Raw genomic sequence first — 12,934 nt, forward strand, 5'->3', positions numbered from 1 at the left:
GGACACACCACGTACCTCCTGGGCTCAGGTCCTAAGCCTACACTCTGGCCACTTGCACACATGCCACAGAGGGAGGCCGCTGATGGGCCAACAGGGCACATTCTCAATCTCCTTAGTCTCCAGGGGCAACCCAGGTCCTTCACCATCTCTTCTGATCCCAGAAGAGGATGGAGAAGGCAATGTGGTGGTGAGACACAGCCGTGGACTTGGAGTCAGAAGACCTGGCCGTGAGTCCCTACTAGGCCACTTACCAGCCTTGGAACCTAGGGCCGGTCACTTAACCTCTCTGATGCATAATGTTTTTACTCTGCAAAATGAAGATAACCAGAATCTCAGAGCAAATTCAGTGCGACCATACAGGTGACAAATTGATCAGCAAACAGGATATTTTATACCTGGGGGAATGTGCAGCAGAAGGTGAGAAGCTACAAAATAAACATGACTCATCTTCTAGAGCAACAATTTTACCAAAAACCTTTAGGGAGGAGGACATAGTAACTTAATTGAGAAGTAATTTTAAAGCTTTTATTTAATACACACAAGGATGGTATGGTGCAAATATTCCATGTGTTTTTAATATTGTGTTTGTAGTTGGCCCTTCAGGCTGTGCTATATCTGTAGAGGCCATATCCTCTCTGTTCTGCTGTTGGCAATGGCCCTGGCAGAAAATTTTGAGAAGCTCTGTAGAAATCCTAGACGGAGCTACCTGAGGGCTTAGACTCCCGGAAGTTGGTGTCATGGGGGCACTTTGGCTTCACTTACATACATACACGTACACGGACTTTCCCACCTGCTTCCTAAGTTCCCGAGTTGCACTGCTGGCATTTCCTGGTCAGGGAGCAGGTACAACCAGCTCTTGAGGAGACAGATATGCAAGCCGCTGACTGCTGAACCACACTAACATCTTTGTACTCTTTCCTTTAACTTCCTTCTAGAGTGTTTCTCAACCTTAGCTGCACATTATAATCATGCAGAGTGCTTTAAAATAAACTAATGACGAGTCCTGTCTCCAGAGACTCCGATTTATCTGGTCTGGAGTGAGGGCTGGGCATTAGGACTTCTAGAAACTCCCAGGTGGTTCTTATGGGCTGAGAGCCACTGGCCTATAGAAGACGGGAGGGCGAAGGGAGTTATCCCTCAGCAGGCACCTCCAAAGGGCCAGAACTGTGCCAGAGAGCCTCTTCCATGTGCGCTATCTTTAAATCATCCCAGAAAACCCAGAGGTGGGGCTTATCATGCCAATTTCTACAGATGAGGGACCTGAGACTCAGAGAGGTCCAGGAACTGGCCCCAGGTCACCTGCCTGCGAAGTGGAAGGTCAGTGACTCCAACCAGCTCTGTCGGCGGCCCAAGCCCTCTAGTGCTTGCCTGCATCGCGCTGCCTTCCAGAAGAGGGCGCACACAAGCACACCACTCTGCAAAGGAGTTCGGCAAGACAGATGGACTGCCAGACAAGAGGCTGCTCAGAGGCTTGCCTGCCACGGCGAATGAGCCATTCAAAGTGCAGGCCAAGTGGTTTTTCATCGACTTTGATTAGCACGGCGATGGTCAGGCAGGGAGGCACGGAGTCCGTGCAGTTCAGCCAAGCAGCCCCATGCCCACTAAGTAAAACCCACTGAGCGGAGTGCAACCCCTCTGCCCTCCCCAGCCCCGCGCTCCTCTCAGGCCCCGGGCCCCGGGATGTGGCTCTGCAGCCTTCCCTGCTACCCTTCCCTTCCCTCCTGCAGGTGATGCAGCACGCGTGGGTGGAAGGGAACTCTTCCGTCAAGTGTGACCGGTGCCACAAAAGTATCAAGTGCTACCAGAGCGTCACCGCGCGGCACTGCGTCTGGTGCCGGATGACGGTGGGTCGGCGTGCAGGGTGGCCCTGCTTCTTTCCGGTGTGTTCTTGCTCAAGTTGCGGCCAGGGAGCAGCGGACGTCCTGCCAGAGGGCATGAGCAGAGCTAGGGCGGCAAGACTGGGAGGCCCAGAGCCCCCGTTCCAGGCTCTAAGTCCAACAGTGCCGCCAGCGCCTCTCCAGGCTGCGTGGGTAGAGGGCGACCCCAGAACCAGGGGAGCGAGAGCTGCTGAAGGAGAAGCGGGCCGGTCCACTCGCTGCCTGTGTGGCCAGGCAGCCGTGAGCAGCCAGCCACCCGGACATTAACTCACCCGGTTGTCATCTGGAGCCGGGGGCGCAGAGTAGGCATACAATGAGACACGAGAGCCCCTGCTCCTCAAGGCATCGCGGAAGGCACGCCCCTTAGAGCAGCCTCGCTCCACGTCCCCTCCGGACACCTGACGCTGCCCATGCTGCCTGCCAAAGCCAGCTCTGTGTCCTTGTCTTGTCCCCCTGGCCAGGTATTAGCCTCAAAAAGGATGTGTCTGTCTCCACATGAGACTGTAGATCTCTTAAAATGCACTGGTTGAGTCTTGGGTTTCACTTCCAGCCTCTTGCAAGTCTGTTCAACAAGATCTCCTTCCTTACAGAGTCTCAGAGCCTAGGGAGCAAATGTCCAAGGAGGTTTCTGGAATCCACATGGCAGTGCCACGCTGAAGGGTCCCAGGCCTGCCCATGACCATTTCACTCCAGCAGTCGTGGATGGCACTCGGTCTCCTTTCTCTGCCTGCAGCCAACGTGGCACCCCTGACCACACCACACGACACACACACACATATGCACAAACACACACACACACTCATGCAGCTCTACCACCAAAGCCAGCAGTGCATAAGGATTTGGGGGAGCATTGCATAGCTGTCTCCCCAGCAAACCTCTGAACCCTCACACCTGGCATTGCCTTGGTCAGTTTCACTCACTCTCTTCTTCATTCTTCCCTCCAGTTTCACCGAAAATGTGAATTATCAACATTGTGTGATGGTGGGGAACTCAGAGACCATATTTTGCTGCCCACTTCAATATGCCCTGTGACCCGGGTAAGTGTTCTTGCCCCGCCAGGCTCTGGGCTCTCTGGGTTCATGGCTCAGATGCAGGCAGCGTTCAGTCAGTCACATCCCTCCGAGGGTTTCCGCACAACTCCTAATGAATTTCTATATACATATGTGTTTTCACTACACGTTTGAAAGGGCAGTGCGGCACTCATCAGATTGTGACAGAAAACTCCTCTGACTGGGGCTCACTGCTGGCCTTCTAGAATGCTCCACATGGCCCATCAAGGAAAGCACATACATTATAAGCACCTTGCCAGCAGAGCACAGCTGCAGGAATTTCTGTCACCACCTGCATGTGGCTAGGCCTCCCAGGCCTCCCTTGTCCCTGTGAGCCTGTCTCTGTTGTCTAAACATGAACTTCTCCCTCCCTTGAGGACTCCCACTTAGGTGTCCCAACCCTGTTTGGAGATGTAAACAGGAAAATTAAAGTCCGTTTATCTCCATCTGAAGCTTTCAGTCTCTTGTGTTGGAGATTCCTCTTTTTGACCAAATACCGACCAACTTAACCGTCCCCTTCTGTCTTCAAGATGTTGCCAGGTCCCGTTGATCCCTCCTATCTCACGCTTGACTTGACCAGCTACTCTGTTTCATGAAAAAACTGAAGGAAAAACACCACTTTGGAAAACCAAAGTGGCAGTACCTACTGGGTTCGAAATACACTAACTCTGTGACCCAACATGTCCTCCTTTGTATCTGCCTGAGAAATACGAGCACTTATTTCACCAAAAGATCTGCACAAGAATATTCATATCGGTTTTGTTCATAACAGTCAAAAACTAGAAACCAGCTAAATAAACGATCACTGACAGCAGGGGTCTAAGGCATATCCGTGGAATGGAATCCTGCATTGCAGTGGGAGAGAGCCATGCTTAGCTGCGAAAGCATGGACAGTCTCAAGGATACAATGCTGAACAAAAGAGGCTATACTCAAAAGAAAAAAATAAAAGACTGCCTATGATTTCATTTATGAAATTCAAATGCCAGGAGTTATGTTTGAAGAGACCGTACTTAAAAGGGTATACATGTATATAGAAATTCATCAAGCCGGAGATTGAGATTTGAGCATTTTACCATATTATGCAAAATAAACCTCAATAAAAAATAATAAACACTGAAGAAAACAAACAAAACTAAGAAAAATGACTTAGTATCACATCATTTAGATAGTGCTGAACAGAGAAGCCAGATCTAAGACCATGCTTCCCAGAGCTCAGGCTTCTAAATCAACAAACTAGATTTCTGCCAATTTCAGTGTTTCTTCTCCCTAGGTCTGTTCCAATGTCTCCAAGTTAAAGTCAGAGCAAAGAATGACAGACGCCTGGGGAGTCCTAGAGAAACCCATAGGGGAACATGTCTTTTTTTTAGGTCCAAAGCCCCATTTTGAAAAACTCCTCCTGACTCTATATTGGTTTTATATTCTCTTTCTTTATATTAACTATTTGTTTTTCTTCTGATCTTTTTTTTTTTTAATTAGGGCATTTTTTTAAAAATGTATTTGTCTTTCTTGTCACAGGACAGGCAAGGTGGGAAGTCTGATGGCAGTGTGTCAGCCAAGGGTGAACTTGTAATGCAGGTACCTCAGCGAGCCCCAAGTCCAGTCTCTTGTTCTAAGTGTGTCCAAGGCTGCCTGTGGGGAGGACAGGGTTTGGGTTCTAGAGAAATAGATCTCAACATTTGCTTTCTCATCTGTCAATTACATAATTACATCACACAGGAGGGACAATTTATTTCCACCTTCTGGAATTATCTTTGACCACCACACTGTTGGCAAATGGTGAAAAGGGAGGTTGGCTGATTCATTGCTGGTCAAATTAACTTTATCACCTTTTTAGGAACAAGTTATGTAAAACTTATTGAAAATATACAATGGGTTTTCCAAGACTGTCAAGCTGTTTCTAGAATGTGATCTGCCAAAACAAAGTTAATCAGATCCAAAAGTTCTTCTTTAACCTTAAATATATACTTAAGAATGTATACTTAAGAATTTTTTAAAAAGATTTATTGATTTATTTGAGAGAGAGATGGAGACAGAGAGAGTACAAGCAGGGGGAAGGGTAGAGGAAGAGGGAGAGGGACAAACAGACTCTCCACCAAGCAAGGAGCCTGATGCGGGACTCCACTCGAGGCCCAATCCTAGAACCCTGAGATCATGGTCTGAGCCAAAGTCAGACTCTTAACCAACTAAGCCACCCAGGCGTCCCTTAAGAACTCATTTTTTACTTGGGTTCACCAAGTAAAAGTATTAGAAAAGGAAATAGTGGGTCTTGAAATTAGTGTGTCTTAAAAATTAAAACATAAGCAATAATGATGGAGAAACCATAGTAATATGGGATAGCTCTAGACCCTTTGAAAGGCAGAAAGTCAGGTGGAGCAGACACACACACACACACACACACAAATACACAATGAAGGTATACCAGTTGTTTACAGCTGGCCTCCATCTGGTTATCCTGCATCTGTTTTGATTGAGAGTGCCCATGCTGTACAGATCATTAAATATTTTGAATATCATCCCCGGAGGTCACACAGACAGTCACCCTGGGCAGATGAGAAAATTCTTAAAAAATCATAAAGAATGCTGCTGTCCATTTCAAACAACATGGTACTGTGTTAGCTCAAATTTTAGCTTGAGATCTGGAAAGGTAGGCATCACACATTGAATACGGAATACAGCTACACCTCCATATCAGTCTGTCCTTCAGCTGGATCCACAAGTGTTTATTAAGTACCCACTTCCTGATCCGGTGTCATGGGATGCTTGGGAGGAGGGTTGTACGCACACCTGCCCTGCTCCTGAGGCATTTAGAATCCAGTTGACATTTTGAGACATTTACCTAAGAACACATGAAACAAAACCCACATGAACAGACAACAAAAGGAACCCAGGAGATATTCCATGCTTCAAGTGCAATGGTTTTGGTTGCAGTGATCAAGGAAAGCTTCATAGAGGAAATTGCTCTTGAGTTGGGCCCTGAGAATGAGAAGTTCTTTTTAAGAGGTTGAAAGGAAGGAAGTGGGCTCTTCAGGGCATCAAGGAGGAGAAGAAACCAGTGTGAGCAGGCCCCCAGGGTGGGAAGGCAGGAGACACACTCACTGGAGAGTCAGAGCCGGGCTTGACTGGGACTGCCACTGAGGGCTTTAGCATTTAAGAGGCAACAGGAGATTGGGGCTGTGCTAAAATGCCATGGCTGCCACGTTAAGAGATTTGGATTTTATCCTCTGGGCAAGAAGGTGTCATTAAAGGTTTCTGAGCAGTAGTGGCATGACTGATGTCCCAGGAAGGAACTGCATACAGGCCTTACCTGAGGTGGGAAAGGCCCAAGCAGTGTGGGTACCATGGTGACTGCCAGAGATTAAGGGACATTCAAGGAAATAATTGGCAGGATGGGGTCTTCCCTAGATGACTAGCCAACTGATAATAGTATGTTTAAGAGAAGCAGTGAGCCAGGAGAGAGGACCAGTTTTGTGGAGACAGAAGATAGGTCAGGTTCGGGCATGTGAGTTTGCAGTGACGGTGAGATGTCTGGTTAAAAGTATCCATTGGACAGTGAGAAATATGGAATCAGGGCTCAGAGAAAAACTAGGGCTGGAAATGTGGATTTGGAAGATGCTGGTGGAAGTGATGGTTAACTTCACGAGTGTTATTTGGTTGATGTGTATGACCAGAAGACCATAACTTCTAAAATTATATTCAGTTGTATCCCTCACGAAGTATAATCTTGTGCTCATAGGGGATGCCTGGCTGGCTCAGTGGGTGGAGCGTGCGACTCTTGATCTCAGGGGTTATGAGTTCAAGCCGCACACTGGGCATCGAGCTTACTTAAAAAAATAAATTAAAAAATATATCTATAATCTTGTGCTTATAGCCACAATATCACACCATTGTTGAATCATTTAAAGCTATGGTGCCATTGCTGCATCTCTGATCCTAGCCTCAGACTCCTGCCAACATTAACACTGCTTAGGTCCACTCAAGTCAAAGACACTTAGCTGCTTAACCCCTCAGAAAATTCAGCCAGTGGACAGAGACCTACCTCCTAGCTCCCTCTCCTCCATGCTGGGAACTGCTTCCTGTCCCCCTTTTCTGGAAGGCATCTTAGCGTCAACTCTCGTCTCATTCATCCTCTTGGCTGAAAAAGAGCTAATTTCTTTTTCTTTTACCTTTGAAGTATAAGATCATCCCTACCCCGGGTACCCACCCCCTGCTGGTCTTGGTGAACCCCAAGAGTGGAGGGAGACAAGGAGAAAGGTATGTTCTATTCTTTTTCAAAATGGAGAGGCTGAGACAAGTTCACTCGGGTTTTTTCTTCCCCTCAACAGGGCGGACTGCAGAGCCAGGCAGACCTGGGTTCCCGTCCCAGCCCTACCCCCGACCACTTTATGACCTGGATCAACCAACTGCTTAACATCCCTGTGCTCTGGTTTCCTCCGCTCCTCTCATAGCTCCGTTGTGAGGATTAAAGTAGACACATGCTTAGCCTCAGGCCCATCACGTGAGCCATTATTATGGCTCCCAAGTTCCGACCAGGTTCTGAGACGCCTGTTTCCTTCCCAGCCTCGCAGGTCCTTTCTTGATTTAAGAGGAGTGGCAGGACTCACCTGATTGGGACCTCCTGGGCTGTCCAACTCCTAAGAAATGAGTTCCTTCCTTCCTCAGTGAAGGAAATGCCCAGTCTCCTGGAAGCACTAAGGGAATGGGAGGAGAGAGGGAAAATGGGTGAAGCAGCTCTCTCCCCCCAACCTGTTCAGCTCAGGGTAATGGACAGATGATGCAGTGATCTGGAATCCGGGTTTACAAAAATAATAAGTAGGGTTAAAGTGAGAACTATGAGAACCCCTGCTCCCTAGTCCAGGGGGCAGGGCACCCCTCCTGAACTGACCTGATTAGTCTCAAGCTGGAGCCTTGACACCAAGCCTACAGGTGGTCACTGCCCCTGGCTTCCCCTCCCCAGCCCCACCTCCTGCATTGCCTCCTGATCCCAGAATTTTGTGGGGGGTTTCCATAGAGGGTTCCTTGTTACCTTTGTGTAGTCCACAAAGAGCAGAATTGTACTACCTAGAACATATGGAACATTTGGGAGGAGGACTGAGCTTTAGGAGAATAGAAGTTTTATTCATCCGCAAGGGAGGATAGTCCTGGGGTTGAATGCTACAATCTTAGATGGTGGGGAGGCCCTGAGCCAGGGCGTGAGGGTGTGAATGAAGCCAACTGGACCTGAGACTTCAGGGTCTGCAGGGCCTTGTGCAGTCTTCTCCCCTCTTGGGTTTAAATGGACCCAGATTCCCACCACCAGTGGGCTCCAGAGGTGTTTGCTCTACTGTGACTTCTCACGATGACATTCTCCCTCTCTGTCTCTCTTTCTCTCCCTCTTTCTTTTTTTTTTTTTCCATAGAATTCTTCGGAAATTCCACTATCTGCTCAACCCCAAACAAGTTTTCAACCTGGACAATGGGGGGCCTACTCCAGGGTATGGAGAAACGATCGTTACTTATCTCTCCTCCTCCCCCTTTCATCTGAAGAAGATACCTTTCTTTGGTCACCCTCCTTGTCTCTTTCATCTATGGACTTACCCTTCCTGCCCTTTTAATCTTTTTGTCTTCATTTCCTCACGTCTACACTTACTTACTCCTGGAGTCGCTCAGGAACACTCCTTGTGGCTAGCTCTGGAAAGAAGCCCCCTATGTACCTCACCGGGAAAAAAGTTGGTGTTTTTGTAAAAGAGAAAAAGCACACATGCCAATCATTGGATTGACAGGAAGAGCGGGCTGGTAAATTATGTGAGGCTGTTAGCCGGTGTCTTCACACTGAGTCATCAGGGAGGAGGAAAGAGTTTTCCTAGCGCAGTCAGCAGTTCGGAAATCTATACAGCTGACTCAGAGTTCTGTTGCGTGTGCTGTTGGGGAGCATTTTAGGATCGAGGCAATTGGTTATTCAATGAAATCACTTCTTCCCCCCCCCCCCCCCCCCCCAGGATTATCCAATTTAGAGGTTGTTAAGCTGCCCCTGGCCCTTCTCCTGCCGGGTGCCTATTGGCTGTTTCACTGCCCATTAGAGCGGGAGAGTGAGGAGACAGGCAGCCCCTCTTTGGTCGGACTGCCCATCTGGTGGGAGGGGCTGGGCCCGCTGGGAGCGCTAATGTGATGGCTGCAGGTCCCTGTAATCAGAGGCCGCTTCATCATCGGGGCTGGAAGGCACCCAGACTGGGCTTCTTACCAGACAGGGCTGGTGCGCTAGGGACATCTGCTGGCCAGCCCGAGCCTGTGGGTCTCCAGGCCAGCTTTTCAGATCCGTGCACACTGGGCTGGGCTTCCCAGCACACAGCTGCTTTGCCCAGCCTCCTAACCTGCATTTCTAGGCTCAGTTCAGCAAGACCCTCAGCGGGTGGGGGCGGGGGACAGGGCTGCAGGAGGGACTATAAAAAGGCACCATGTCCCAGTCTTCCATTGTTTGACACAAAGCTGTTATTTCTATGGCTGTGATGGTGCAAGACCCAGTTAAAAGGAGAAAGAAATGTGAGTGCAAGTCCAGCACCTCTGCCATGACTTACATGTAAAACTGATTTCTAAACAGAGCCCACCTATGCTGCTGTGGGTGTCCTCACTGTCACCGTGATCGTAATTACTGCCCCGTCATGACCTGTGACTGAAAGGCAGCCTGCAAGTACCTTTACAAGCCCCCTCTCTTTCGGGGCATTGTGATACCTGAATACAATACTCTGGCTTAACCTCATTCATCCTAAATTGTTTCTGTCTTGCATGACAAGCCTGGGGGCTACTTCCAGGACTGCTGTGCCCGGAGTATCTTTGCTGTGTCTGTCTAGCCGAAATGAAAGGGGCCTCCATTCAGAATTCACTTCCTAGAGGAGAGCAGAGTTCTGCAGGAGTCGGGGAGGGGAGGAAATATTGCTTTGCCCACATACGCATCAGTGACTCAGAAAGCCCCAGGGGTCTTCTCAGACCACCAGGCTGGACAGAGGGGAACCCCTGAGCTTCAGCTTCCCATGGATGTTGGCAGGTCACATCTATTCTGAAGCAGAGATTTTTGTCCCTTTTTGTGCCAGAAACCCATTTGGCAGCTTGATGAAGCCAATGGACCTCTTCTCAGAGAATTTTTCTTAATGCGTAAAATGAAATCTATAGGATCACCAGGGAAATGAATTATATTGAAAAGACAGTTATCAAAATATTAAAAACAAAAATACTGGGATATGGGAATATATGTGATTTACTAACACATTTTTGATACGATCCAAGGCAGGTCTAGTAACTACTATTAATTAAAAACAGTGATGAGCATAAGTGATAGCATGGGGCAGCTACCACAACTGTAATAAAACATGAAAATACCTGAATTTGACTTCTAACAAAGTCATAGGTATTGTTCACACCTGTGATTTGTTGCCGGCTTCCATAATTGGAGAGGCTAAATCTCAGAGTTTAGCGAAGATAAGAATGTAACATTTTCTCCTGCCAGGTTCATGGCCCTCCGATTCTATCTACAGATCCCTTAGAGATTTGTGGGCCCTCAGTTAAGAGCCCTACTCTGAAGGGGGAAGGCCCCAGAGGGGAAATGGTGCTCCCTCCACTCGGGTCTGGACCCACAGGACAGTGGGATGAAGATCCAGCTAGTTCACTGCATCTGACTTAAAGGAGAGCTTCGGAGGACAGAGCAAGCAGGAGAGCCAGAGAAGAGTCAGTACACTGGGGGTTGGTTGTATTGGTGCCCAAAGAAGCAAACTGTGGCCTCCTCTGAACAAATAGTAGCGAATTTCCTAAAAACCATTTCCTGTTTGTGTTGAATGTTGAGTTAGATTCTCCTTCTACAAGCATGGCTCCCCAGGATTCTTCCCTATACTTCAGTGGCACTGAAGTTCTGGTTTCAGAACACTAAGTGACCCTTCCAACCCCAAAAGGAGTCAGGGCTGTAGCATACTCCCAGGGAATAGGGGAGACTCTTGACTCAAGTAGTGTCAAATGTCAGCCACAGCCTAGTAAATAAGACCATTTTGGCCTTTTACTTCCCAGACTGAACTTTTTCCGTGATACTCCAGACTTCCGTGTTCTAGCCTGCGGAGGAGATGGGACAGTTGGCTGGATTTTGGATTGCATTGGTAAGAATGGGCTGGGAGGGGCTTTAGAGTTTATTTATAATAAGTATATTGAAAGTCAGAGGAAGGCAATCAACAGGAAAGAGAAACGGAGCCATGTCTTGTTCATCCTTATTTCCGCTCTTGGAGCGTTGCTTAACTACATATCTACTTTGGGAGGAAAAGAGAAATGGAAGGATTCCCACAGATACAGGTGTAACTGTTTGGTTTCAGGCCTTGCCTCATAAGCATCTGTCACGGCCGGGGTTTGGGCAGTGGCAGCACAGACCAGTTCGGGGAGCTGTGAGGGAGAGAGGGCAGGACTAGGACTCCAGCCAGACCTAGGGTGGTGAGTAAAGGCCAGAGAATTAAGCACAGGTGTGTGTACATAGCCTGGGGCAAATCACCTTTAGATGAACACCTGAGCCTGAGTCCAGAAAGCACACCTAGAAAGTGCAGCTCAGTACAAGCAAAGAAAGGTCACACTGTTCTGTGTCCAGTATGCTTAGATCAGAAGGCAAGTAGGGAGGGCCCAGGCTGGGAATCCGGAGGCCTGAGTTTCAGTCCAGCTCTGCCTGGATCTGTGGGTCCTTGGACATCTCATCCCCCATAAATGATATAGGCTAACTCTGGAATTGTGTACCATTCCTCCCATAAATACTGCATGTACACCTCCATGTGCGAGCTCTCCTGCAGGCACTGGAGATGTAACAGTGAACAAATGCATAGAAATCCCGCCCTCCTGGAGCTTCCTTTCTAGGGGGAGGAGACAGGCAATCAACCAAAAAACAAGGGAAACATACAGCATATTGGAAGGTGATAAAAATACAGCAGGGAAGGGGCAAGGTAGGTAGGGTCAGGGGTGGTCTAAGTCTAAGACCCAAGTGTTTGGGGAAGACCTCACAGAGCAGATGACTTTTGCATGGAGACCTGGAGGAGAGGTGAGCCGTGAGGATACTTGAGGAAAGAGCAGTTCCGGCAGAAGGAACAGCAAATACAAAGGCCCTGAGGTAGGAGCAGGCCAGCCTGCTGAAGGCAGCAAGAGGGCTGCAGAGCGTGCTCGGAGCAGGGTGCGTGAGGGGAGAGTGACAGACAATGAAACAGGTCACTAGGATATGCTGGATAGTAGACAGAATGTGGCTTTCATACAGGAAAGGTCCCAAGACGCTGCATGATTTGGAGCAGAGGAAGGACACGACAGATCATGAGAAAAGGGCAGCAGCAGGGAGACCGGTCAGGAGGCTCCTGCAGTAATCCGAGTGACAGGTGACCAAGGCTTGGACGACAGGAGACACAGAGGTGGTGGTGGGGAGGAGTCAGCTTCTGGATATTGTTTGAAGGTGGAGGCAACAGGATGCGAGGAATATAGGCATCAGGGATGGACATGGGCAGACCCTGACCGAGGCAGGGAAGGCTGCGCCTGTGGGGGTCATAAGCAGCCTACCACGAGGGGTGGGACCACACCCAGCACACCTGCCACCTTCTGCTCCCCACAGGCACTCCGGTTTCCATGGACACAGCCCTGCCAAGCAGCCACCCACGCTCTCCTGTCACCTCCAGCTCAGGAGTTGTTTGTGGGAGGGGGGGAGGCATCCTCTGGGAGCCCAGGGAGGAAAAGCTGATCAGCAGAGGCTGGGTGGCTGCAGGCCTGGGAGCTGCTTGCATGCTTCCCTCTCCATCACGAAGGAGGATGTCGGCTTTGGTGGTTTTATAAAATTCATCTGCAGAGAACACAGGGGAAAGGGGATGCCCAAAATTGAAAGAATAAAGGTCATATGACAGGTTGGTGGCCTGATGAGAGAAAACAGTGGTGAAAGGAATAACTGCATAATGTTCATCCATTCACTCATTCGTTCAAGAATATTAAAGCACTATTCAGTGCCTTCTGCCACCACATTTTGGTCCCCCCGCTGATCTG

General features: G+C 48.9%; 1 protein-coding gene across 4 annotated transcripts in view; it reads left to right on the top strand.

The window, feature by feature from the left end:
• Window positions 1–12,934, top strand: part of DGKG (diacylglycerol kinase gamma) — a 208,968-nt gene that overhangs the window by 84,054 nt on the left and 111,980 nt on the right. For 3 of the 4 annotated variants that reach the window (XR_010409214.1, XR_010409213.1, XM_045903201.3), the window contains exons 12-17: window positions 1,728–1,844; window positions 2,822–2,914; window positions 4,443–4,502; window positions 7,099–7,178; window positions 8,323–8,397; window positions 10,955–11,040. Coding sequence is in view for 1 of the 4 variants with exons in the window: in XM_045903201.3 (XP_045759157.1) it covers window positions 1,728–1,844; window positions 2,822–2,914; window positions 4,443–4,502; window positions 7,099–7,178; window positions 8,323–8,397; window positions 10,955–11,040 (511 nt within the window). In the remaining 3 variants the exon portion in view is untranslated. The remainder of the gene's footprint in view (window positions 1–1,727; window positions 1,845–2,821; window positions 2,915–4,442; window positions 4,503–7,098; window positions 7,179–8,322; window positions 8,398–10,954; window positions 11,041–12,934) is intronic. The other variant, XR_010409215.1, reaches the window with a different exon arrangement.

Source organism: Mirounga angustirostris, unplaced genomic scaffold (genome assembly GCF_029215605.1).
Source record: "Mirounga angustirostris isolate CCGP_5_RB_7025 unplaced genomic scaffold, mMirAng1.0.hap1 SCAF_1, whole genome shotgun sequence".
Lineage (NCBI taxonomy): Eukaryota > Metazoa > Chordata > Mammalia > Carnivora > Phocidae > Mirounga > Mirounga angustirostris.